We start from the raw sequence: 24,742 nt of genomic DNA, 5'->3' as shown, positions 1-24,742 counted from the left end.
ATATTTGAAATTTATCTCAGATGCATTCTATTTTTCTGAATAATCTTTGAGATGTTTCACATTGTTTGGAGTAAATCTGTGTCAAATTCAGTTGGATGATTTAGAAAGACACACATCTGTCCATTTAAGTTCTGAGAGCTGAAAATGCATATCAGAGCAAAAGCCAAGCCATGAGGTCAAATGAACTGCCTGCAGAGCTCAGAAACGGGATTGTGTTGGGGCACGGATCTGAGGAAGGCTACAAAAAAAAAAAAAAAAAAAATTCTGTTGCATTGAAGGTTTCCAAGAGCACAATGGCCTCCATAATTCTTAAATGGGAGAAGTTTAGAACAATCAGGACACTTCCTAGAACTGGCCTCCTGGCCAAACTGAGCAATCGGGAGGAAGTGCTTTGGCAAGAGAGATGACCAAGAACCTCAAGGTCACCATAGTTGAGCTCATGTGTGGAGACTGGAGAAATGTGCAGATGGACAAACAGCACTCCAACACTGAGCTTTATGGCAGAGTGGCCAGACTGAAACCTCTGCTCAGTGCATGACATATGAAAGTCTGCTTAAGATGAGCAAAAAAGCTCCTTAAGGACTCTCAGACTGTGAGAAACAAGATTCTCTGTCCTGATGAACTGGATGGTCTGGAAAAAAACAGGCACCGCTCATCACCTGCGCAATACCATCCCAACAGTGAAGCATGGTGGTGGTAGCATCATGCTCTGGGGGATTTTTTATTTATTTTTTTTACAGCAGGGACTTGGGAATTGGTCAGTGTAGACAGAAAGCTGAATGTGACTAAATACAGAGATATGCATAAAGAAAACCTGGTCCAGAGCACATAGGACCTCAGACTGGGCCAAAAGTTCACCTAGAGTGGCTTAGGGTTGACTTTGTGAATGTCCTTGAGTGGCCCAACAAAAGTCGGACTTAAACCCAATCAGACATCTCTGAAGAGACCTGAAAATGGCTGTCCACTGACAGTCCCCAGCCAACCTGACAAAGCTTGGGAAGATCTGCAGAGAAGAATGGCAGATAATTCCCAAATCCAGGAGTGCAAAGCTTGTCAAATCATACCCAAAAAGACTCGAGGTTGTAATTGCTGCCAAAGGTGCTTCAGCTAAAGCCCAAAGTATACTTCACTTTTTACGCATACGCGCGGGTCAGCATACAGTGCGCGTGATGCGAATTTCGTCATCAGAAGAGTATGCGCGGACTGTACGCGCACCTGTCGGATTTTTGTAACCACGCATACTTGTACGCACAGGTCGCATATGCGCATTTCATTTTTTTTTTTTTTTTTTTTAACAGTAATTAGTTTATCCACAAGGTGGCAACCGTGCCCTAGGGGCATTGATTCACAAGGTAGTCAAACAGAACAGACCGAAACACATGCAAGCTACAGCGACGATGGAGGCCTACATAGACGAGAGATTGTGTGAACAGGTTAGAAAGTACTCTCATTTGTACAACTTTAGCAAAGATGTTTACATGCGTTGTAATTCGTGGCGAGAGATTGTTCAAAACTGTGCATGCGCTGACCACATGTGTCTAATGAAGTATACAAGGCTGTGTGTTCGACTGTGACGAAGTAAACGAAGTATACCCAGGGCTAAGTTAAGGGCCTGAATATTTATGCAATTTGATGTTCATTTTAAATTTGCAAAGTTATAAATCTGTTTTTGCTTTTTCATTATAGGGTATGGAATGTAGATTTATGCAAAATAAAAATGATTTAAAAGCCTTTTGAATAAGGTTGCAATATAACAAAATGTGAAAAATGAAAGGGTCTGAATTGTTTTAATCTATTGTAATTATTAAAGTTTCATAAATTGTGTTTCGTTTTGTAACTATGGTAAAAATGCATTCTGCGCTTGTTCAAGAGAGAGAATGTTAGCTTTGCTTGATGCATAGTAGCATTACCAAAAAGCATCTGGAGAGAAGATACAAAAATTGTTCATCTTGATTTCGATTTCAGTCTTTCACTGTAAGATATTTATGAAAATATTTTTTAGAGAACATTGCAAAACTTTAATGCAGATGGGAGGGTGAGGCGATTAAACCGAGCAAACAGTCTCGACTGCCTCAGCTCTGAAACCCCAAGCTTAGCGGTGACCTTTGCAAATATGCAGCTCTTTGCTGTCAGTGAGCCTCAGACAGATGCTGCTGCACTAAGGCTGGAGTTCTGCACTTTCCCAGTAGTAATCGTCTTCCTAACTTCCATTCTTCCAGGTAGATAATGATGTTAACCATTAATTACTCTGATTTTCTTTATAACTGAAGAATCATCAGAGGTCATTTTGCACTGAGACTCCAATAATCTCATTTCAGAGGTCTAACTGACCACGAATGTCTAAGGAGGCTAACCAAGTGTGACTTATCATACATAATGAAACAAAATCTTGGAACAACATTTATGGGGAAATCATAAACACTGTTGACTCTAAGATGGGCAGAGGCTCTTATGGCTATTTTGAGCTGGCAACAATAGATCAGGAAGATTGGCTAAAATCTTTCAACATCTGTTAGTAAATCTCGATTTTGTTGTTGTTCAAATATTTTTAGCAGCGTTGCTTTAAAGTGAATGGAGATGGTTCTAGAGTGCTGTGTGCTAACATTAACAATAATTGCTAGATGCCAGTATATCAAAACCTCTGAGAAATTGCATCTCTAAAGTCATCCAAATGTAGCACCTACAACCATCAAATCCACCACTTTCAATGATAAATTTGTTCATGTTAATGCACTGTGATGTGTGGTCTCTATGAATTTGGCCGCAGATTGCTCATCCAGATGTGCACAGTAACAGTCTTGTGACAGCCTGAAAAAAGTTTTGTGAAGTTCCATTTATTACACTTTGAGAAACCAAAGTTTAATGATCAGCAAAGGAGATGGACCTAAAACATTTGGAAATATAGTTAGAAGTCAAAATGCAAATCAGCACATATTCAATTTTCTATAATGTTGTTTGCTTATCTTTATCTTTCATGAAATATTTAGCCATTACGTGAATGAGTGATGCATTCATGGCCTTAAACACGAATACATGAACAAAATTCATCACAAATACACTTTTGTGATGAATGTAAAAACACAGAAAAGGGGGGCTTGATCTGGACTGGGTTGGAGGGGGTGTTGGACTATTGCAGATATAGGTTGTACATAGTAATATTAAATGGAGAGGTGGGTTGAAAATAAAGGAAACGTTTACCTTTGCCAAGAAATCCCCAAAGCCTCCTCTGAGCCATATGACCTGATGTTTTGATTCACGGGCCAGTCACAAATCCTCAGCTGTCAATCAAACACCTCTCAGTCAGACAACTGGGCTAGCACAACGGCACTAACACATATTTAGCATGCAACAAGACCTGGAGCAAGACCTAAGCTCATCTCAACACATATTCTTACATTTATCTGATGTTAATCTTACATTACTAGATTAAGAAAACACCATCACTTATGGTCAGGATTAATAATTCTGCATTATGGATTATATATTAGATCTTAAATCTTCTGTTCTAGGCCTAAAATAATGCCTAATTTAAATTACAATTAGATTCCATTGAAAGAAAGTTGCCATCAAAAATGCAAGCAAACAAAAGGTAACTATCATATGTAGCATGCAATACCATTAGAGGTCTAATTATTAACCGTCCTGAAAGCAAAAGAAGAGGTTAGTATACAAAAATGGGGGCTGGGTTACATGGAAGTTATTCATCTATCCCAGAATATACTAGAGTGGGAGGAAGCACATGCATTCCAAGTAGTGCATGCAGTTACGGTCACTTCACTGCTGTTAGATATTGTCAAAGCATCCTGTTTTCACTGAAGCATAACATGAAACATGCTATGCCTATGTGAGAGATTAATCTTGGTCACAATTTACAAAGCACCAGTTTTTGAAAATGTCAGTGTGAATGAGAGGGAAAAATAAACAACTGGTCACATTTACACACAAGCATGCAACAATTTGTATGCATGGAAGTGTGAGAAGCCATCAACAAACAACAACATTAGAGTAAATCATGACATTTTTTTTGCCAGACACACAAGTGCTATATGAACCTTCATCAGGTATATTCGCTCTCTGAATATTCAAAGGTACTCTGTCAATAGTTCTTGCCATTTCTGGAAAGGACCTGTAGACTCCCTTTCCACTGCAATAAACCTAGGAGGGTGAATAATTGATTTTCTATATTTACTTCAAAGATGCTTTTTAGTGTTCACCCAGAGACATTCGGGTGGCTAAAATACACATTCCCAGCATGCAAGCCACATAAATTAGGTGAGCAGTGCTAACACTCAACAGGAACTTCACTAGTAGCATGGGGGTCCCGTCATGGGTGTTGTGGATATATATCAAATTATATGTACTACAAATTCAGCAGGGAAAACATGGAAACTACATTATGTTGTACATTGTACCTACAATGTAACTATGTGTAAATCAATTAATTAACCTTTAATTCACATTAGGCACTGCCGTTCAAAAGTTTGGGGTCAGTAAGATTTTTTTGTTTATAAAAAAGTCTCTCATGCTCACAAATGCAGCATTTATTTAATCCAAAATACAGTAAAAAGTAACATTGTGAAATTTTCAGCAGCCATTACTTCGGTCTTCGCTCAAGTAACATTTCTTATTATTGTCAATGTTGAAAATAGTTTAATATTTTTTGCGGAAAACATGGGAAATATTTTTGTGGAGGACCTTTTTTTCAGGATTCTCTGATGAATAGAAATATATATAAAAAAAAAAACAGCATTTATTTAAAGGATTAGCTCACTTTCAAATGAAAATTAGCCCAAGCTTTACTCACCCTCAAGCCATCCTAGGTGTATATGACTCTCTTCTTTCTGTTGGATGTGTCAGGATATTTATTAATATTTTTCCAATTTTTTTCAGCAGAAAGAAGAGAGTCATATACACCTAGGATGGCTTGAGGGTGAGTAAAGCTTGGGCTAATTTTCATTTGAAAGTGAACTAATTCTTTAACTTTTTAGTGTATTAATTTCTTTAAAGAAAAAATATTGTGATCTTGTGAAAAAGAGTGCCATTTAGCTGAACATGCTCTGAAGAGTGACTAATAGAGAAATATGTAAGGTATTTTCACTTTGCTGTGTGCGGATATCCACCTCCGTCAGTACTGCCAACTCTACTCTAACAAACTCTAGCAATGAGTGTGACACTGTGTGTGTGTGTGTGTGTGTGTGTGTGTGTGTGTGAGAGAGAGAGAGAGAGTGTGTGTTCTCGAGTGACCTGAAGCCAGAAAACAATGGCACTGGGGCAAAGTCTGAGGTCAGCTATCAGACTGTTTTGGTAGTGCACATTCCTTCATCCTGTTTTGGTCGACCCCACGCATTGAAAAAACACACACTCGTACAATATGCTGAAAGGCTCCTAGATGTATTGTACTGCATGTAACCTCAGTGTTTAAGTTCTCTGGAATAAAGAGGGGTGACACAACCCACATAATAAACTAGAAAGTAACAAAAAACAATGGTACTAGTTAAAAAAAAAAAGGTTTCTTAAATGTCAGCACTGAGAGCCTCTAGCTCCAAATATAAAAATAAATAGATAAAAAATAAACCAGTTTCTCCCAATATACCTTAAATTTCAATCTAAGCACAAGTGTTATTTTAGTGGAATAACACTATTAACTGATCTCAGTGGTCTTATCTGCAATGAAACAGCTGAAATCCCACAATGAGGTAAAAAAATGCCACAGTATGTTGGCATCAAAAACATAATAGTAAGAGACAAGCTCTAGGCTTGAGGTCGGCAGTTATCTGATCACGGGTGCCATCTGTCTCTGGCACTAGCGGATCGGATCACAGAGGTATGCTACAGCAGTGCTAGCACCTTCACAGCTGTGAGTGGTGGTTGCTTTAGCATTTTTGCATGAGATAAAGCCAAATAAGATTGTGATCACTGGCCGAGAGAGAGAAGGGAGGGAGAACAGAAATGCTGAAAGAGAAAGGGAAGAACCCCTGGGGAAAGTGGCTAATGAAATCTTCTCATCACTGGTGTTTTCACAAACACATTACACAGGGGTATCAGTCTAGAGCAGGTGCTGTTGGGTTGTGTGCACGAATGTTCATCTGTCATTCTCCCCTGTGTGTTTGGGTTTTGAGTAAGTTGTGAATGAGCTTGATTTAACAACAGGGCCATTGTGATCATACTTTAAGGCAGGTGGGGAAATCTCTGGCCCTCGAGATCCTTTTCGATGGATGGATCTCAAGGGCCAGAATCGCCCGCCACTGCTATAAGGATATCTGTCAATAACTGGTCATCTGCTGTCTGTCTGATGCATTATATATACAAACACGGCCTAAAACTTTTTGCCACACCTTTTTGCCGATGACTAAAGAAAATGTACTGGCCATAAACATTTTTTACCATCCATGAAACATAGATTAATCCTTATTAAAGTAACAAAAGTTATTCAGTCAAGAGCAATGTGTGATTGTTCTTTGTTTTTTGTTGCTTTATTAAAATTAAAAACACAGATGACAGCAGGAATATTAGGCTGCTGTCACTTTAAGAGCTAATGCACAGATACTGTTACACATTCATTTTATTTCTCAACTGTTTACGTTCACTTAAGACATAACTGACTATGTTTTTTGACATAATTTTGACATAATTTAGTTTGAATGTCTGTTCAAGCGCAAGAATATGTGAAAGAGAGCTCAATTCAGTATTCGAGTGCTGTCTGAGACGCGGGTTTCTGGGCGCGTGCTTTGGATGTTTGCCCACAGAAAACTTCCCACATTCGTGATGATGCAGCACTGGCCCGTCATCTGTCCCGATCATGTTATACCAACAAACCGTTAGACAAAACATTAAACACATTAAACTGCCATATTTATTATTTATACTTTTAATATAGTATATTCATAGTTGCCAGGTTGGGAGAAAATGTATTTCAGAGAACCTTTTCAGAGAATCTGAGAACCCTAAGAATGAAAGTTTGTGGAGGCCTGTTAACAATGCAAGAAAATGAAAATGTGGAAAATTGCCAATAACATGACAATTATTTTTAATTAATTGTGAGAAGCAGAAATCATGATCACGAATAAAATATGATAATTATGCAGCCCTAAATCAGCATACAAACTGCCATTCAAAAATTTAGGGTTTTTGAAATATACCTCTTATGCTCAAAAAGCTGCATTTATTTGATTAAAAAATACAGTCAAAATATTAATATTGTGAAATATTATTAACATTTCAAATAACAGTTTTCTATTTTAATATATTTTAAAATGTAATTTGATGGCAAAAGCCTTAACTGCCACTTTTGATCAAATTAATGCATCCTTGCAGAATAAAAGTATTATTCCTATAAAAAAAATAAAAAAAACACTGACCCCAATGGTGTGTCTACACAAAATATAATTTACAGTAACAACAGTTTTTAAAGATTAACCTTAACTGAGCATGTCAAATGTAATCTAAATATAAAGACATACTGAAATGAGCATGACAATAAATCGGCCAGTTGATCGGCAAGTTGGTCACAGTTATCGTCTAAAGCAGATATTCTCAAAATGGCCAAATAATAGTCTGTAACTAATTTGGAGTAATTATAGTGTTCATTTAATTTGTATGTCTCATTTAGCATCATTAATCCGTGTTATGTATATATCAGCATTGTTCTGTCTATCGGCTGGCTGGCTTTCTAGAAAATGCTGTCAGCCTTTAAAACACCAATGCAGTTGACCACTAAAGCTTTCTTTTTCTGTTCCAATAAACAAACGTCCACAGCTCTATGCGACACTGTCCAGGTTTTGGATGAATTGTCTCTATAGCTTATCACAGGAAACTGTCCATTACTCTAATGGCTGCCATCCCAAAGCTGCCACTTCAGAGTCTGAGCACCATATCATACAGTGTATGTGTGCGGTGACAAAAGACTACAAGCATATTATCTGAAGGACCTTGGGCCACAAATCACAAGCAGCATTACGTCTCAACATCTCACATAGGGGTTATAAGCATACAGATGGTTCTTGTAAATGAAATAAGCTCAAACAGTTGCTATGGGACCAATAGGAGGAGTGATTATGTATGTATGGACACACCCGCTTGATTTACTGACTCCAGTATACGGAGGCTAAAGACACGGCATGAATGTTTACGTAATGGAGTCATTATAGTGAGGGTGTGTTTGAGCATATACAGAGACCCTCTCGATGCTAGGCCCTACAAAAGGAATACAGGGATAGAGAGAGAGAAAAGCACAGAAAGAAAAGAAGGGAAAGAAAGAAACACTAAATGCGGTAAAGAGAGAGGGGAAAAAAGCTTAGATTTGAGTGAACAGTGAGAAAATGAGAGGAGGCATTAAGGAACAGAGAGAGAAAGAAAGCGTCCCGCTGAGCGTCTGGAGCTTTCTCAGTTTCCAGACGGCCTGGCTGAGCTGGAGGCAGCACCCTGCCCCACAGCATGCTGGGAAAGGAGTGCTACGGGTCTGTAAGGTGACGCCACGGCGACGGCTGTAATCCATACGCCCCACGCGTCACACTGCACGCTCTGACAAAAGCTCAGCAGGGGAACACAGGTGTCAATACATCTCATAATATCCTATGATAAATCACTTAGAATAAAGGCTGCTGTGTACGGAAGACATTATTTACCCAAACGAAAGCGCCGCAGGTTAACTTGGGTCAGGACAGGCTATACAATTCTCACTTTTGAGGACAAACAAAAGCTGCGGCTCATGTAAACATGATGGATGGTTGATATATCATCCTGTCTTCATTTGATCCCTCTCTCTGTTAAGTGAACTAAAGCTAAAACAAAAGGCATTAAGCGAGCCGTATGAGACACTGCAGCAGCTGCGGTGCCTACATGCGAGACCAGCTAAAAGATATTATAATCACTCATTCATCCAGCTCACACACTGAATCGCTGTTATCAATATCAGTCCTTTAATTATATCCAATTACACCATCTATCCGTCACTTCTGCATCTTTATAAAAAAAACTTTCAATGAAGGAAACAGCCCCATGTTTTTTAAATAAGGCTTACAGCACTGACCCTGTTGGTGAGCTCTACATTTCTTGGCCCCGTCCAAGTATGCAAAACCAGAGAGCAATAAAAGCGAGGCTTGCCATTACTGTAACTCAGGAGCAGGGCAAGAGAAAACCACTAATTATGATGTCGCCGCGTGCAGATGAATTCAATTAGAGGAGGGTGGAAAATACTGGCCTCAGACCAGCCCTTTCATGCTGCAGAGGGCCGTCGCACACACGCACTAGACTATTACTCTTTTTACAATACTGAGTGTTTTGCCAAAAAAAGATCATTTCACTAAATACCTTCTAAGCCGAGCCTGACATAAACCAAATTGCTCAAGTTAAGTACTGCATTTAGTCATATATCATTTTGTCTATCTGAAGACAATACTAGCTATTGTTGCACAGTAGTTTTAACACTAAGACAAGATAGATTTTATGTTGGAATTGGTCTCGAGGGAGGTGATCGCAATAAAAATTCAAGTCCAACAAACGTCCCCTGCTGTGTATAAATCCAGCAATTACTTAACATGAACAAACTGCATGGTAGAAAAACTGAAAAAGTTGGACTGTCTGAAACTACTTGATTTGAATAAGTATAAGCATTATGTACTAATGCCTGTCTAACTTCTACAGTGGCCCCAAAAAGTAACTGAAATTTCTGTCATGAATTACTCAAACTCATGTCGTTCCACACCGTAAGACCTTTGTTCATCTTCGGAACACAAATTAAGATATTTTTTATGAAATCCGAGAGGTTTATTTATCTCCCATAGAAAGCAACGAAATTACCACATTCAAGGTCCAGAGAAGTAGTAAAGACATTGTTAAAATAGTCAACGTGACTACAGTGATTCAACCTTTATGTTATGAAGGGATGAGAATACTTTTGTGTATAAAATCAAAACAAAAATAATGATTTTATTCAACAATTTCTTCTCTACCCTGTCAGTCTCCTATGCAGTTGACACAGTGAATGCAGTGCAGCGCTTCCATGTTTACGTCCGTATGCTGGTTCAGTATTGGCCAACACTGTACACGTGAGCAGCACGACGCAAGCATGTGATGCTGACACAGGAGCCGGCCAATAATGAGTTGGCATTCTGACGTAGAACACGGAAGCTCAGCACTGTGTGTTCAACATAAACCGCATAGGAGAATGACAGGGTTAAGAGGAAATTGTTGAATAAAGTCGTTATTTTTGTTTTGTTTTTTGACTATTTTTACTACTTTTCTGGACCTTGAATGTGGAAATTTCGTTGCTTTCTATGGGAGAAAAAAACCTCTTGAATTTAATCAAAAATTTGTGTTCCGAAGATGAATGAAGGTCTTACGGGTGTGGAACGACACAAGGGTGAGTAATTAATGACAGAAATTTCATTTTTGGTTGAACTAACCCTTTAAGGCACACTTAAAATGTAGGAATATCACTGTGTAAATAATAAAACATCAAACTAAGAGGCTTTTATTTTAAAGAAAGATCTTTGGAAAAAAGTGTGTTAGGTTTAAAATGTTTAAACAGGATAAACTGTTTAAAATAGAGCATTTGAACACTTGCTGGTTGTCATATGTTAATCGGACATAGCTAATGTGAGGATATACACCTGTGGTTACTCTGCTAGGACATCTGTATGAACTTGAGGGCAAGTGCCCTAATATATCCACTGAAATCACACTGGAACTATTTGGTTAACTGCAAAAATTTGAAAACAGTAGTGCCATGTAGTGTCATCTAGTGTCATTTGTTGGTTTGATATTTTGCAGAGATATTTATACACAAGTATGGCTTAGTTGTCCACCTAACTTTTTGAAGCCACTGTATTTTCAGGGTACTTAAATGAAAATGCCTCAGTTTTGACTCAGCTTATTTTTTTTAAAAAAAGAAAAGAAAAGTGGACTCTGTGTCTATGAATTTATGGAAACCAATGGATTCTTCATAAAAGTGACATTCACTCACACTTGCAAAAACCATAATCCTCTAAACGTGACCGTGGTTACAGTGCAAGTGGAAAGACGTGCTCAATAACAATGAGTAACAGAGGAGAGCTTGCCAGGAATGTCAATGGCATTAAACGCTTAATAAATATAATATTCTATGCAGTGTCTTAAAATATGTTACATGTGCCCAATAGGTGCATTCAATTAACAAATGCTGACACAAAACAAATTCAACTTGCAGACAGCAGGAGTTTCTTCCTCATTTTGTCTCAACAGCCCCGTATCTTCACGGGACCACAACAGTGCCTAAAATTCATGACCAGATTATTTGATGTGCTACCTGTCTACAGCTCTGACACCTGTTGGGAATATAGAACAGCTGGATGGGGATTTGAGAGAGAACAGGGGAAAAAAGAGAAAGGTAAAGGGGGTGGGTCATATCTCACCTGTTGCTGGTGAAGAAAGGCTGGGTCTCTGGAGCTCAGTCCCACAAAACGGTTGGCAGTGGGGGTGCCTGGAGCCGAATAACCTAAATAAATGTTCAAAAAGTATCAAATATATTAATACAGCTGGTGTTTACACAAGTAAAACACTACTGTTCTAAAGTTTGGGCTTAGTACAGTTTTTTTTTTTTTGGTTACACTTTATTTTAAGGTCTTTTTTACACTGTAATTATACATTTAAGCACAGAGTAATAATAATTAACTACATGTACTTACTATAAGGTTAGGGTTAGGATGTGGTTTAGGTTAGTTGCATGTAATTAATCACAATTTATAGTAATTAGTATAGTAACTACATGTGTAACAAAGGCACTGTAAAATAAAGTGTTACCTTTTTTTTTATTATTATAATTAATTATTTTACAGTCCTGTTTCCCATGTACATACTATGTACTTATTACAGTAATGACAACAATTGGGTAATAACTAGGTACTAACCCTGAACCTACACCTAAACATTACTCAGTATTTTTAGGTAAGTAAACTGTAATTACATGTAAGTACACACTGTAAAATAAAGTGCAACCAATTAATTAATACTTTTATTCATCAAGGACACAAATTTAATTGATCAAAAGTGACAGTGGAGATGGGAGTAACTCACCCTCTGAGGATGTGGTGATTGGCTTGGTATCAGTCATTGAGAGAGACACCGGTCTGACCGTGCCGTGGTGGGGTGAGGGGGCCAGTACTGGCGTGAAGTGACCCGGCACTTTCCCCAGCACCTGACCACTGCTGTTCGGCTGGAGGAAAAAAGTAATCTGTTAGCATACCAGGCCACATGGTTTCATGTTTTTAAATTAAGCTAATGATCATGTTCATTTTTTTTTTTTTTTCTGTGATTATAGGCAGATTAACGCAATCTTTTGATGTTCTCCCATCTTCTTCTGGCATCGGCGCTAGACAGCTGAGTGTGCACTTTTCATGACTTATTCCAAGTTGATACAAAAAACAGAGAAAGAGGGGGTTGAGGGAACACAGGATTCAGACGCAGACACAGAGCGAGCGTCTACCTCCTTCTTCTCCGGACTGCAGGAGACAGACTCGACTGAATTCACATAGCGGGGCCCTAAGTTCAAAACTCAAACAGGCCTTTATGAAAGAGAATGGTGTCCATGGGGTTCCCCAATGTGAATAGAATGTTTAATTAGGGTGTAATATAATCTGCGTTAAAGCAAGCATAAAAACATCCTGGCTCCCATCCACCTGATTATATGCCCCGTGTTATTTGCAGAGCGATCTCCCCTCACCAAGCTCCAGACCCCGGCAACGGCAAATATTTACGACCTTTATCGTTCCCTGCGGTTTCTCCCAAGTAACAGTTCCAGCGTGCTATGCCTCGTCCAGTCTATGAGCCCTTTGTTTACTGTTTGAGCGGCGGGGATATAAAACTCGCTCATATCGAGACCTCGCTTCAATCACACAGAGAAAGAAGAAATCCCTCAGACAATCAGTGCTGTGTTTCCCAACGTATCAAATCACAGCAAATATTCCTTGCACTCGTTTTGATTTTTAATTCTTAATGCATTGTTTTAAACAAAACAGATTTTTTCCCAATCTGGGTAAAAAATGGGAGAGACTGTGTTAATGGTGATACCACAAGCAAATTAGATACTTTTACTGGAATACCCATTCTAACTTAACCTCTTTTTTTTTTTTTTTTTTGTTAATGACTTTCCACACTTCCGCATATTTTAAGCAACATAAGAGAGGCATCAAATACCTTCAAGCAAAAGGGAACTGTAAGCGTTAACCAACCGCAATATAATCCGAAATAAAAGGAGTTTAAATTTCCCCTTAACAAAATGTTTGGAGAGGCTTGGCCTTTTTTTTTTTTTTAATTTTGTGGTACTAATTAAGATGAGTGGGACAGTCTGACTTGCTTGGCAGAGATGCAGAAAGTTCTTTAAAATGCGGCCTCACCAAGAGCCCCATCCATCACCTGCTAAGGAGGAGGAGTCAGCCACCACGACCACAGCAGAGTCAAAAAACTGAGTCCTTCAATTAACAGGAATGAGGTAAAGCTTGTGTTTTGCATGTTTTTTTTTAAGCTTTATAAAACATAATGAAGACATAATAGCCTATATAATAGTATTAAAAGTATAAATGCAATAAATAATCCCCTTATTTTCTCTTAACTCATACTTTAGGGAATCTCAACTCCAGTTAAATGTGCAGTAACAGAAGTTTTCATAGAGTTGGAGACACATTGAGCACATATGTGTTTGTGCTAATGCGCAGTGGCTGCCATGGTTGGAGTGTTTATTGACTCGCTTTTGTTGTTGCGTTTTCCCCTCTCTCTCTTTTCGTTCCCCTTCGCTTCATTTACGCCGCTGCTGGTAAACAGAGTCGCCACAGCGATGGAGAGGCCGTCGTTTGGCTCCGCGCTCGGCTCTGAGCTGATTTAGACAAGGCGCCGACAGAGAAAACCACTAATGATTTTGTGTTCGTTAGCTAAACTGGGTCAATTACCTCGCTGAAACAATGTGGCCTGTTAATCAAACTTGAGTCCGATGCAGTGGGAACAACCAGAGACACCAAGACAGACAGGCTGCGAGAGGTAGAGGCAGAAAGAGAAGAAAACTGCGCTAAAGCACCTTTGTGTTTACAGCATGTGCTCTTACAATGAGGGTCTCATTAGTTTTAGGGGGGGTAGAGCGGCTTTAGCTCACGGTATGGCTAACACATGTGACAACATGATGATTATGATTGGAGAATTTACGGTACACGTGATGAATGTTATTTCAAGTTATTTTATAAATGTGAATCTGTTCTTGCGCGTCTCAGGAAAGGGAATATTTCAACTGAGACGTTAAACCTACATCCTATTTTAACAGCTGGCATCTATTATGTATTGTAGACAATGCACACACAGTCATGAGATTTAAAGGCTCTGTTCCAGTACAGATAAACTGTACTAATTATGTATGATTGCATTAGGGTCGGGGTTAATGCATGTGTACGTTAAGTCTTTGTGCGTGTACGTGAGTACTCCATGCTTACCTGGCTGCTCTGTGGGCTGGACGGGTCATAAGGCTGCATGTAGTTCTTGAGGGAGTCGGGTGGGTTGAGGTGCGGTGGGTAGCGGATGGCGCTGTGAGAGATGTAGGGCGATGGGGCTGGGGGAAGGATGGCAGGGGCGGAGAACTGCAGCGGAGAATGTGGAGGTGGACTCCTGGTGGAAATTACTGCACACACAGAGAGAACAACTACTTTAGTAATAGAATTTAATTTGACAACATGTAAACTCAATGAAATTTAATAAAGGTCTTCTCGTGGGTCGTTATCATGAAGCCATACCACACATTTACAGAATACCTATGTGAAAATGTTTACAATGCTGTGTTCAAGTCAGGTCAGAAATGAACAAATTTATGAGCTGAGAGAGCTGAAGTTCTACGTCAGAACGGCGACTCATTATTGGCCGGCTCCTGCGTCAGCATCACATGCATGCGTCGTACTGCTCACGTGTACAGCGTTGGCCAGTTCGGCGTTCTGATGTTGAACCTTGAAGTGCTGTACTAAGCCTACAATGTAAACAGCGTAGGAGACTGACCGAAAAACTTATTTTTTTTTGCGCACAAAAAGTATTCTTGTCGCTTCATAAAATTAAGGTTGAACCACTGGACTATTTTAACAATGTCTTTACTACCTTTCTGGGCCTTGAAAGTGGTAATTAAATTGCTGTCTATGGACGAGTGATATACCTCTTGGATTTCGTCAAAAATATCTTAATTTGTGTTCTGAAGATGAACGAAGGTCTTACGGGTTTGGAATGACATAAGGGTGAGTAATTAATGACAGAAATTTCATTGTTGGGTGAACTAACCCTTTAAGGCAGCATTAGCGTTCAAAATGTTGGGTTGTTGTTAGAAGGTTTGCTTGGATCAGGGAAGGATTGTGAGAAGTATTTTTAGAAAAGTAATACCACTATGGCCAACGGTGGTAAGTCCTGGGTGGTGGTGCTGAGGGAAGGTGCCGAGCCGAGGTGAAGAGTCCTGTGGAGATGTGGGGCTGAATAATGGCTTCTCTGGCTTCTTCATGGTGGGAGAGGACATGTCTGCTGGAAAGAAAAAAAAAAAATAGATGGGATATCAGATATAAGTTTGCACAAAGTTCTTGCACAAAGCAATACCAGTGTAAGAAATGAAATCTGGGATGAGCAAAACTACACGTTTTCAAAAATCAACTTAAAAACAAAAAGAAAAAAGTCTCACTAATTGACTAGGCGACTAAATCTTTACCAAAATTATTGAACTGAGCATCCAAGAAGACAGTCAACAACATAAGAACACAAATTCTTTTGACATTTTCATGTCTTGTTATGCTGTTTCTCTTTCAAGTTCCCTCTCTGTAGTGCAATGCAGTGTATCATCTATCTAGTTTGATTGTTTAAGAAAGAGATTAACTTCATATCTACTTCCAACAAGAGACAAAAAAGTCTCTTCATCAGCAGACACGGAGGAGACATAGTGCTTGGCCTGCTTGTCTCTGGCGCTCCTCCCTGACAATCATAGATGAGATGAGAAAACAGAAAAGAAAGGGAGGCAGACGCAGTGAAATCAGAATAATGAAATAAGGAAAAGTGAGGGAGGGGGAAGAAAAGAGAACCGCTAGCTAATGACATATCAGCAAGCACTTCACATGATGTGTATTCTGTCTTGAGATTGTGTGTTTGGATATGCGCAGATGCTTTAGATGAAGGAATGAATCACAACTACGTCTCTGTATATTTAACTTCATAAATGCTCCATCTCTCTCTCTCTCTCCCTCCTCTTTCTCAGTGTTGTGATGGCAGGAAAAAGGTAAATGATCTTTACTCAAAGGCATTGGAATGTAGGGGGATTCCATGTGTCTGTCTCTTATTCAGGGTCCAAAATTATCAAAATTACTTTTACCACTACTACCAATGACAAGACAATTAAGAAAATTTAGATTTCCTATCCATACAATATTTCTTTACAGTATTTTTCTTTTTTATTTATTTAAATGCATTTTAAAACATTTAAATGATTTTATTTTACTACATATTATACAAAAGATATAAAAATGTACATAATAGTTTTCTAGACAGAATCTATAGATAAACCTTGCAGTTACGGCACTTTAACAGAGAGCCATGGACACAATGTTGGCTTTATACTGTACGGTTATGAAACATGGATTTTTCTTCCTCAAAAAACTTTTTGACTGCATTTTCCTGTTTCAACATGTCCAAATTTAGCATATGGCTTTCAAATAATATTTTGTCATCACACCTGTTGCAACAGAACATTGAAAAAAAAAGAAGAAGAAAAAAGCTGTTAGAAGGCAGGATTGTGCTCCCTCAGGAATATCCATATGTATGTTTGAGGAGAGAGGGAAGGAAGGAAGAAGAGAATGAAGGTGGGTGGGATATAGAGAGAAAGAAAAGCCTTCACAAAAAGCCTTAAAAAAATGTGTGTGTGGTGACCAGGGAACGACTACACGCATCTGAAGACACAGATTGGGAAAAGTGATATATTCATTTTTTAAAGCTACATCAACAATTTGCTGCTCCATACTGAAGAAAAAGACATGGAGAGAGTGAGAGACTTGTAACTAAATCGAGGCAGTGGCCACGCAATGACACTGTTTTTTCAGAAAGTTGATTTGATATGAAATTAGAAAGGTTTGTGTTTCTGTGCACATGAGGACTAGGCTTTGGCTGAGACAGTTTCCTTCTGTCAAGGCCTCATATGGCTTTAATATTCATGCTTCGCTCCTTCTGATATGGGTTTTACAAAACAAACCACTTTCTCATGAGCTCTATTCTACCCCATCCCCCTCTTCACTCAACCCTCCATCTCTCACAACAGTTCATCAGCAAAACAACGGCATCAGAAGTCCAGGAAATAAAGACGAGTAATAATAAATAAATAAGATTAATCAACTTAATTGCATAAATCAACATTTGGTCAGAAAATCGACCAAATTAAGATAATTTTAAGTCACCGTTTTAGCAGATGAGTAAATTCTTGAATAGACATTACAGCAATCCATTCAATTGAGTTTGCCTGTTTTTCCGACACAGACTTGAAGGCTAAATTTTTTTTTCATAAATAATCAAACAAAATTAACCTGCTAAATTGACAGCCCTAACGTAAAACAAGTAACAAAAACAAGCACATGCAAGGAAAATAAAACATATATATACATATACATACATATACATGTATGTATGTACAGTGCTGTGTCCTGCTTCCAGGGAGAAGAGTATGGAATTTGAATTAACTACAATTAAACAAAAAAAAATGTTGAAATAGCTGAGTGTTGTTATTTTAGCACTCTAATTCTCCCTCTCTCTCTTATACTGGCCACCTGTTGGTCATCAAGGGACAAGTTCAAACAGACTCTGTCACACCTGCCTGCTTCTCTGTCTGCCTCTAACACACACACTATACAAATACAATCTCTCTTGACTACATGCGAAAATCTTAAAGTTTCACACGAAAAGATTTTCATTTAATCTATTAAAACTTTAAAACCTTTTAAGATCTGAACTGACTACTACAGAACTGGTTGACAGGCATGTGAGCGAATGAGTAACTAATGGTGCAATCTCAACGTTAGAATAGGAGATCTCTCCTTTCATTCCTTGCCACACACCCCCTTCCCCCTCTGTCCCATCTGGGTCTGGTGTCTGAACTCAAAGGTCACAACCCTGCTCTGACCTTTGACACACCCATTTTAGAGATCAGGTCAAGTTCAATAGTTGCCACACGCCAGACAAATCCCCCTTTATGAAGGGGGAAGCATGGCTAATCAAATAGCAACCCATGCAGGCTAGTCTGATCTACATCTGATGGATTTGTTTTAACACATATACATTTTTTTTTTTTTTTTTTTGCTAAAATGAGAAACTATTTGGGGGATTTTGTCTAAAAAAATGTGTATACTGTAGTGAAAGTATTTTAGGATTTTGTTTGATGATGTTAATAGTGCAGAAATTAATCATTAATTTTATATAGACAATATTATATATTCCTATATGGTTTAAAGGGTTCACCCAAAAATAAACATTGTCATTAATTACACACACTCATGTCATTCCAAACCCTTTTGCTCTTCTTCAGAACACAAATGAAGATCTTTTTGATGAAATCTGAGAGCTTTCTGTCCCTCCATTGACAGCTATGCAACTGGAACTTCGACGCTTCAAAAAGTTCATAAAGAAATCGTAAAACTAACCCATATGAATTGAGCTGTTTATTCCAAATTTTCTGAAGAGACTCGATCGCTTTATATGATGAACAGTTTTAATTTAGGCTTTTATTCACATATAAACATTGATCAGCGAACACAACAGAAGCTCAACCGAAACCGGTTGACGTATGAGAACAAACCTCTCGTGAAAGCTGAAACGTGCTGCGAAACACACAAGAATGAACCTCATTGGTTCTCGCACATCATGCGAACATGCTTGAGCTTCCGTTTACCATAACTGATGTGTGAGTTTATAAGTGTTTATGTGAATAAAAGCCTAAATTCAATCTGTTCATTATATAAAGTGATCGTTTCTCTTCAGAAAATATTGGACTATATATGGATTAGTTTTACGATCTCTTTATGAAATTGTTGAAGTTTCAGTCTATGGAGTCTATGGAGGGGACAGAAAGCTCTCAGATTTCATCAAAAAGATCTTCATTTATGTTCCGAAGATGAATGAAAGTCTTACAGGTGTGGAACGAGATGAAGGTAAATAATTAATGACAGAATTTTCATTTTTGGGTGAACTATCCCTTTAAACTAGGCTTAAATTGGGCTAAAAAAACAGTCTTTTACTACATAATGAAACCAGACCCAATACTGACACACACATGCCCGCACAAAACAAGACTGGACAGATCCACCCTGCGAAAATGTGACATTTCTCCTTAATAAATGACGTCTTATCGAAGGTTTCAATCAAAACATACAACAGGACAGCTGTCTCTTTCTTTCTAGTTATGTAACTGCAGCGCACTAGAAAGTAGTGCACAGGAATGAAAATTTTTGACCAAAACCTACAATTTCTGGACACATAAGGCTGAATTAATGTTAAAAGTTGTAAACGTGAATACTTAACTTTATTAAATTTTTGTGACTTGCATAACTGTATAAAAAACACTGCATATAGATAACTGTATAAATAATGTAATATGATTTTAAACAAACTTTATTTGCAACCTCAATTTGCAGTTGCTTTGAAAATTTGGATTCAATATGCTTGAATTATCAATATGCTTCAATATTATCACAAAAAAAAAAAACCTCCAGTGAGCAGTCCCACTCATTGTAAGTGACATTTTATACCACTGAAATTTTCAATGGTCATAATTTCAGGAAATCATTATTGTTGCAGAAACGTTGTATGAGTGTTAGAAGGACAGCCGAGGTTATGAGAATGCCACAGTCTGATGCTGACTGATATGTTTTGCTCAGTTTTGCATGAAGACTGGAGTTCACAGAGTGCTGCAAGAATGAAGACCAGTTTATCAACATCACACTTTACTGAGAGCTGAAGAAAGGGGAAAATCACACAGAAAACATCTTCACACAGAGGACAGAGACAGAGGGAGAGTTTAAAGAGAGAAACAGTGCTGAATAGCTCTTAGTATTGCTTAAATGGAGGAAATGAGCTTAATGCTCACATGATAAAGAAATGACCTCAAGAGCAAGCCTTGACTATGAACATTCTTCTCTCACCTTGGTCTCTCTCATGCCAGGGTCTGCTGGCCGGTGAACTGGGGGACGGGTAGAAGTCTGGCCCTGTGGGGCTAGTCTCCATACTGTCCTCTTGGATCGTCTTAGGCCGCTTACTGGAAAGGACAGAAGAACATGCATTAATTCTGACTTCACCCACATTGAAAACCATTTTTTAAAAAAAACATTTTTTAGCTTTTGTTGTGTTTGTCTTCACTGAAAATGGCATAAAAATGACACTGAAGACAATAAACAGTTTTAATAATGTACTGTATGTGTATGTATGTGTGTGCTGTGTTTGAACATGCATGCTAACCTGCTATGAGGAGATGAGAGGGTCCGGTGTAAACTCACTCCTGAGTTCAGGTCTTGATAATATGGCTGACTTGGCATGTCAGCCATAGGGAAGTTCACTCCTGCACCCTGTGTGATAGGAGCTGGTGAGATGAGAGAGAGAAAAGACAGTGGTTAGGCAGAGGTAGAAATGAGGAGTAACTTACATCATCGATTTAGCATTAGGAGTCAATCAACTAAATCACTTTTAACACACTCTTTCTGGCTCTCAGTTAGAAGCTGTTATTCAGGGCAGAATTTGCATGAAGGCAAACCCAAACATGACTGTAGCTGTAACTCAATCTGAGAGAGAACAGCCGTAGGGGCTGTAACAGTATGAAGTGTGTCAGAGATATCATATCTACAGAGAAACCACAAGAGCCAGAGCACCGTTCAGCGGTCTAACCTCTGTCACTAGCCTCTTTGTTTACATACAATAGCATGACACAGCTAGCTTGGTCTTTCATGAACAGAGAGCTCTAAACCTGCTATTCCTTAAAATGTTTTCATACCTTTCATAATATGCTGGTGATTTATTAGCTGGCTAATGTACACTGTAGCATTGAAGCACATCTTTTAATGGCAGTATCTGTGTTTATTAAGGCAGTGGTTTTGGTGCTATAACACATGTATCATGATATAAGCTATAAGTTGCTCTGAACACAAATATTTTCTGAATTCACAAAAAAAGTCATTTAAAATGTAAATATTACATTTTTATATTAAATTATAAATATTTTAAATTATTATATTATATTATATTTTACTATATTATATAAGTTTAGCAATTTTGTGTACTTGTGGTCTTATATCCCATCATTAATCATAGTGTGTGTGTACATTATGAGGACATCCAGCTGTCTTTGTAATTATGGTTAAATAAACATAAAAAACTATTTTTATTAAAAATGTATTAATGCAGACATTTTTCTATGAGGTTTATGTTTAGGGGTGGGGTTAGGGGATAGAAAATATTGTTAACTCAGTATAAAAACCATTACACCTCCTCATAATGATAGGAGTACAAACAACTGTGTGTTGTGTAATGTATGTTTATATATTGCCTGAAAAGAAATTCACAATTAGTTATTTATTTTGTTTTTTTTATAGGTTTAACATGGTAAAATCTTCCCAAGTATCCACTGGAATTAGCTTAAATTTTCCCTGGTGTGCACAAACACCTGGTTGGGAATCACGTTTCACACATTCAAAACCAAGAACACATGGCTAAAGCATATTCTTACTGAAATAATATGCAAGGCTTCTGTTATAGTCTTAAGAGTTTCATATACATTTTTTTCTTTTCTCTCTTTTGCAGTAGTTTGAGGAGACGTGTCATGAAGTTTTAGCAGAATGTGTGTTTTCATGTATGACATGATATGGCCTGAGGGTCTGAGGTGAAGGAAACACATGAGAAATTATTGTCAGTCTCTGCTGGCACCGAGCCCAAGACCTCCTGCCGCCACGTGAATTCAGGTGAGCAGGTATGACATTTGTTCTAGTACTTAATATGAGCACAACAATATGTACAGTGTTCACTATAACCTCATGTGAACTGCATTACAGGACAACACCATGGCCATTACATTATACATTTAAGACCTTATTTGTGTGCAGTAAACTGTCAGTTTGTTCAGAAAGTTGACAGACCTTCCTTTGTTCTGCTGTTTTTTGGTACATGTTGTTTCCTGCAGGTAAGTCATATGGCTGAGGATCATAGAGGCCACAATGATTGGCAGTGTGTCTGCATGTGGGACAGATCGCGAGCGTTGTGTTACATTTAGGTGTGACATGGATCAGTTACAGCGTCACTGAGTGCATCATACACCCTTAGGGTGAACTGGAGCGTCTTTTTGTGTGTGGGGTAAACTTGTGTGTGTGTTTCAGGCCCTGCTAACCCCTTCGGGTATTTGTACAAATCTTGCCTGAGGGCAAAATTGTCCTCAGCCATCAGAGAGAGATTCTTTTTGGAACATCTGTCATCGTCTCTGATGAGAACAGGCATGTCTACACATAAACTACTGCATGCTTGTGCAACAAAACTTGAAAACACACACGCGCACTCACACACACACACACAGAAGACCCGCTAGACTGGATTTTCCACACATGTTCTGGGCAAGTCCCTCCCTTGCTAAATCAGGAATGCCTCAGCATAAAGCATGCTGGTTGTGTTGCTCTGTGTGTTTACTTAGCTATACTTGTGGGTTGAAGCTGTCGCAAGAAGTTACAGAAATTCCCTTTGGAGACAACCTCCCTAAATTCATTTGCAGATTATATATAAATCTATATAAACATAATCATAACATTCATATAAACTAAAAATGCTAAATATTTTCTTTTTAAGCTATGGTTTGGGTTAGTCTAGTAGATTCATAATAATCTTAATGCGAAAACAAAAGTCCATGGTGTGACCTCATTTAGCTAGACAAATGTGCGTTTAAAGGTTTAGCTATACTTTGAGACCCACATTTTCGAAAATCACCCAACACATATAGTGAAACTTCTCAAAAAATCAACTTGCCAGGACATATGAAGTCCTTCTCACTATGTGAAAGTCATGTTTTACATTAAATCTACTGATTAGGTTCAGGGGCAGATCTACCGCGGTGGCATGGGATGGCAACTGCCATCCTAAGAAAAAGCATTGCCAACCCATCTGCCACCCAGTATAAAATATCAATGTAAGCAGTTTCCTGTACTGCTTTTCAGCAGTGGTATGTGATGACAAATAAAAAAAATAAAAAATAAATAAAAAAAGATGTACTGCAAAATAATGGCAAGAAAACACATTTTTTCTGTAAACTGTCCCTGTGGGTTGCACACACATGCAGCACGCCCAGTGTAGTCAGCTTCATTTAAACGACTCTTATGATTATGAATCGGTTCTTAGTGAGTCAAAAACACACAGTGCAACCAGTGTAGCCCAGTTTATAATCAAATTGACTGTTTTTACATGTGTTTGTGTATCTGAAAATTACTGCTTCTTGGCTAACTCAGAGGTCCTCTGACAATTCTAATCTCGACTGTATAGGATGTGAGCGAATTCTATGACTGCCCATTTAACTTTCATGATAGATATAGACCTTTTGGCCATACGACAAACAAAATAAAAAAAACAAGACAAATCAAATCAAATTAATAAGAAGATCCCGATCATAGAAACTGATAGCAGAGTTCTGTAAGAATCTAATCTTAATTAACTAGATTGAAAAGTTTGAAAGGCAAATTTTATGTTGGCTTGTCTTAAAGCCAACTTTAAGTATGGTTTTAAAATTAAAACTAGTTTGAAGTTAGGTCAGAATAGATAGATGTTCTGAGCGTTTGGCAACCAAGTCTTGCTATGTGGTTTCTATAATATTTTGGGTGGTTGCTATAGGCTGTTGTTGCTGAGGTGCTGCTAAATGTTGTTAGTGTGTTTTAGATGGCCTTCCATAACATCCACATACAGACATTTCCACATCTGTTAATAACAGGAACTCTAAGATTATTTACAAAACTGATCCAGTCTCAGTCCTTTGATATTTTGGTATTTCTTTCTACTTAGCAAATTCAAAAGTTTTGCTGCTCTTAAACTCGCACTGAAACTTTTAATTTATATAACATCCAAGTAGCCTACGTAATATTAATAAAACAATTTGTCTACTCTATGTAGTAATGATGATATACTCTTAGAAGCTCAGAGACATTTGAAATCTCTTGTGTTTAATATACAGTGTCTTGACTTGGTGCCCTGGATACTGACATTTTATTTATTTTTAGACAGATTACTTTGTGGTAATGCAACTGTTTCACATATTCATGAACATAAATGTATGTCAGGTCATAAATCCACAATAACTATGCATGGATGCTTGCTTTGGTGTTTCCTCTCCTAATAGTCGTCATGCCACCCCATTGCCACTCTATAAATAATTTTCTATCTCTGCCCCGAGTAGGTTTATGCGTTTACAGTATCTTTACCTGTATAAAATATAAAGCTATGTACTTGTATAAAATTTCTGTAAAAAAAACATGCGTCTACAGGATGCCCTCACTAACATGCAGTAGTGAAACCAGTGCGTGTGTGTGTGCGTGTGTATGTGTGCATAGAGGGAGACTTACTTCTGGACACTCTCACCAGCTCCGAAACACTAAAGACCCCTGATTTAACAAAGCTCTCTTCCAAGTAAACTGTGGGAGACAAAAGCATTTTCTTCAGACACACGTCCTTACTTAACACATACACATGAGGACAATTCAAATGCAGGCATCAGAAA

At 38.2% G+C, this 24,742-nt stretch overlaps 1 protein-coding gene across 12 annotated transcripts in view; it reads right to left on the bottom strand.

The window, feature by feature from the left end:
• The window catches only part of LOC127515682 (nuclear factor 1 B-type-like), a 101,066-nt gene that overhangs the window by 10,443 nt on the left and 65,881 nt on the right, over window positions 1-24,742 (bottom strand). For 4 of the 12 annotated variants that reach the window (XM_051899572.1, XM_051899579.1, XM_051899576.1 and 1 more), the window contains exons 4-11: window positions 24,588-24,656; window positions 20,467-20,587; window positions 20,154-20,266; window positions 15,376-15,510; window positions 14,451-14,635; window positions 12,052-12,190; window positions 11,391-11,473; window positions 3,199-3,278 (exon numbers count right to left, since the gene is read on the bottom strand). In XM_051899572.1, coding sequence (XP_051755532.1) covers window positions 3,199-3,278; window positions 11,391-11,473; window positions 12,052-12,190; window positions 14,451-14,635; window positions 15,376-15,510; window positions 20,154-20,266; window positions 20,467-20,587; window positions 24,588-24,656 — 925 coding nt within the window. The remainder of the gene's footprint in view (window positions 1-3,198; window positions 3,279-11,390; window positions 11,474-12,051; window positions 12,191-14,450; window positions 14,636-15,375; window positions 15,511-20,153; window positions 20,267-20,466; window positions 20,588-24,587; window positions 24,657-24,742) is intronic. The other 8 variants (XM_051899575.1, XM_051899581.1, XM_051899578.1 and 5 more) reach the window with 4 other exon arrangements.

Source organism: Ctenopharyngodon idella, chromosome 7 (genome assembly GCF_019924925.1).
Source record: "Ctenopharyngodon idella isolate HZGC_01 chromosome 7, HZGC01, whole genome shotgun sequence".
NCBI classification, from domain to species: Eukaryota; Metazoa; Chordata; class Actinopteri; order Cypriniformes; family Xenocyprididae; genus Ctenopharyngodon; species Ctenopharyngodon idella.
Note: the sequence above shows the minus strand (reverse complement) of the source record. Positions and strands in the feature narration are given on the sequence as shown.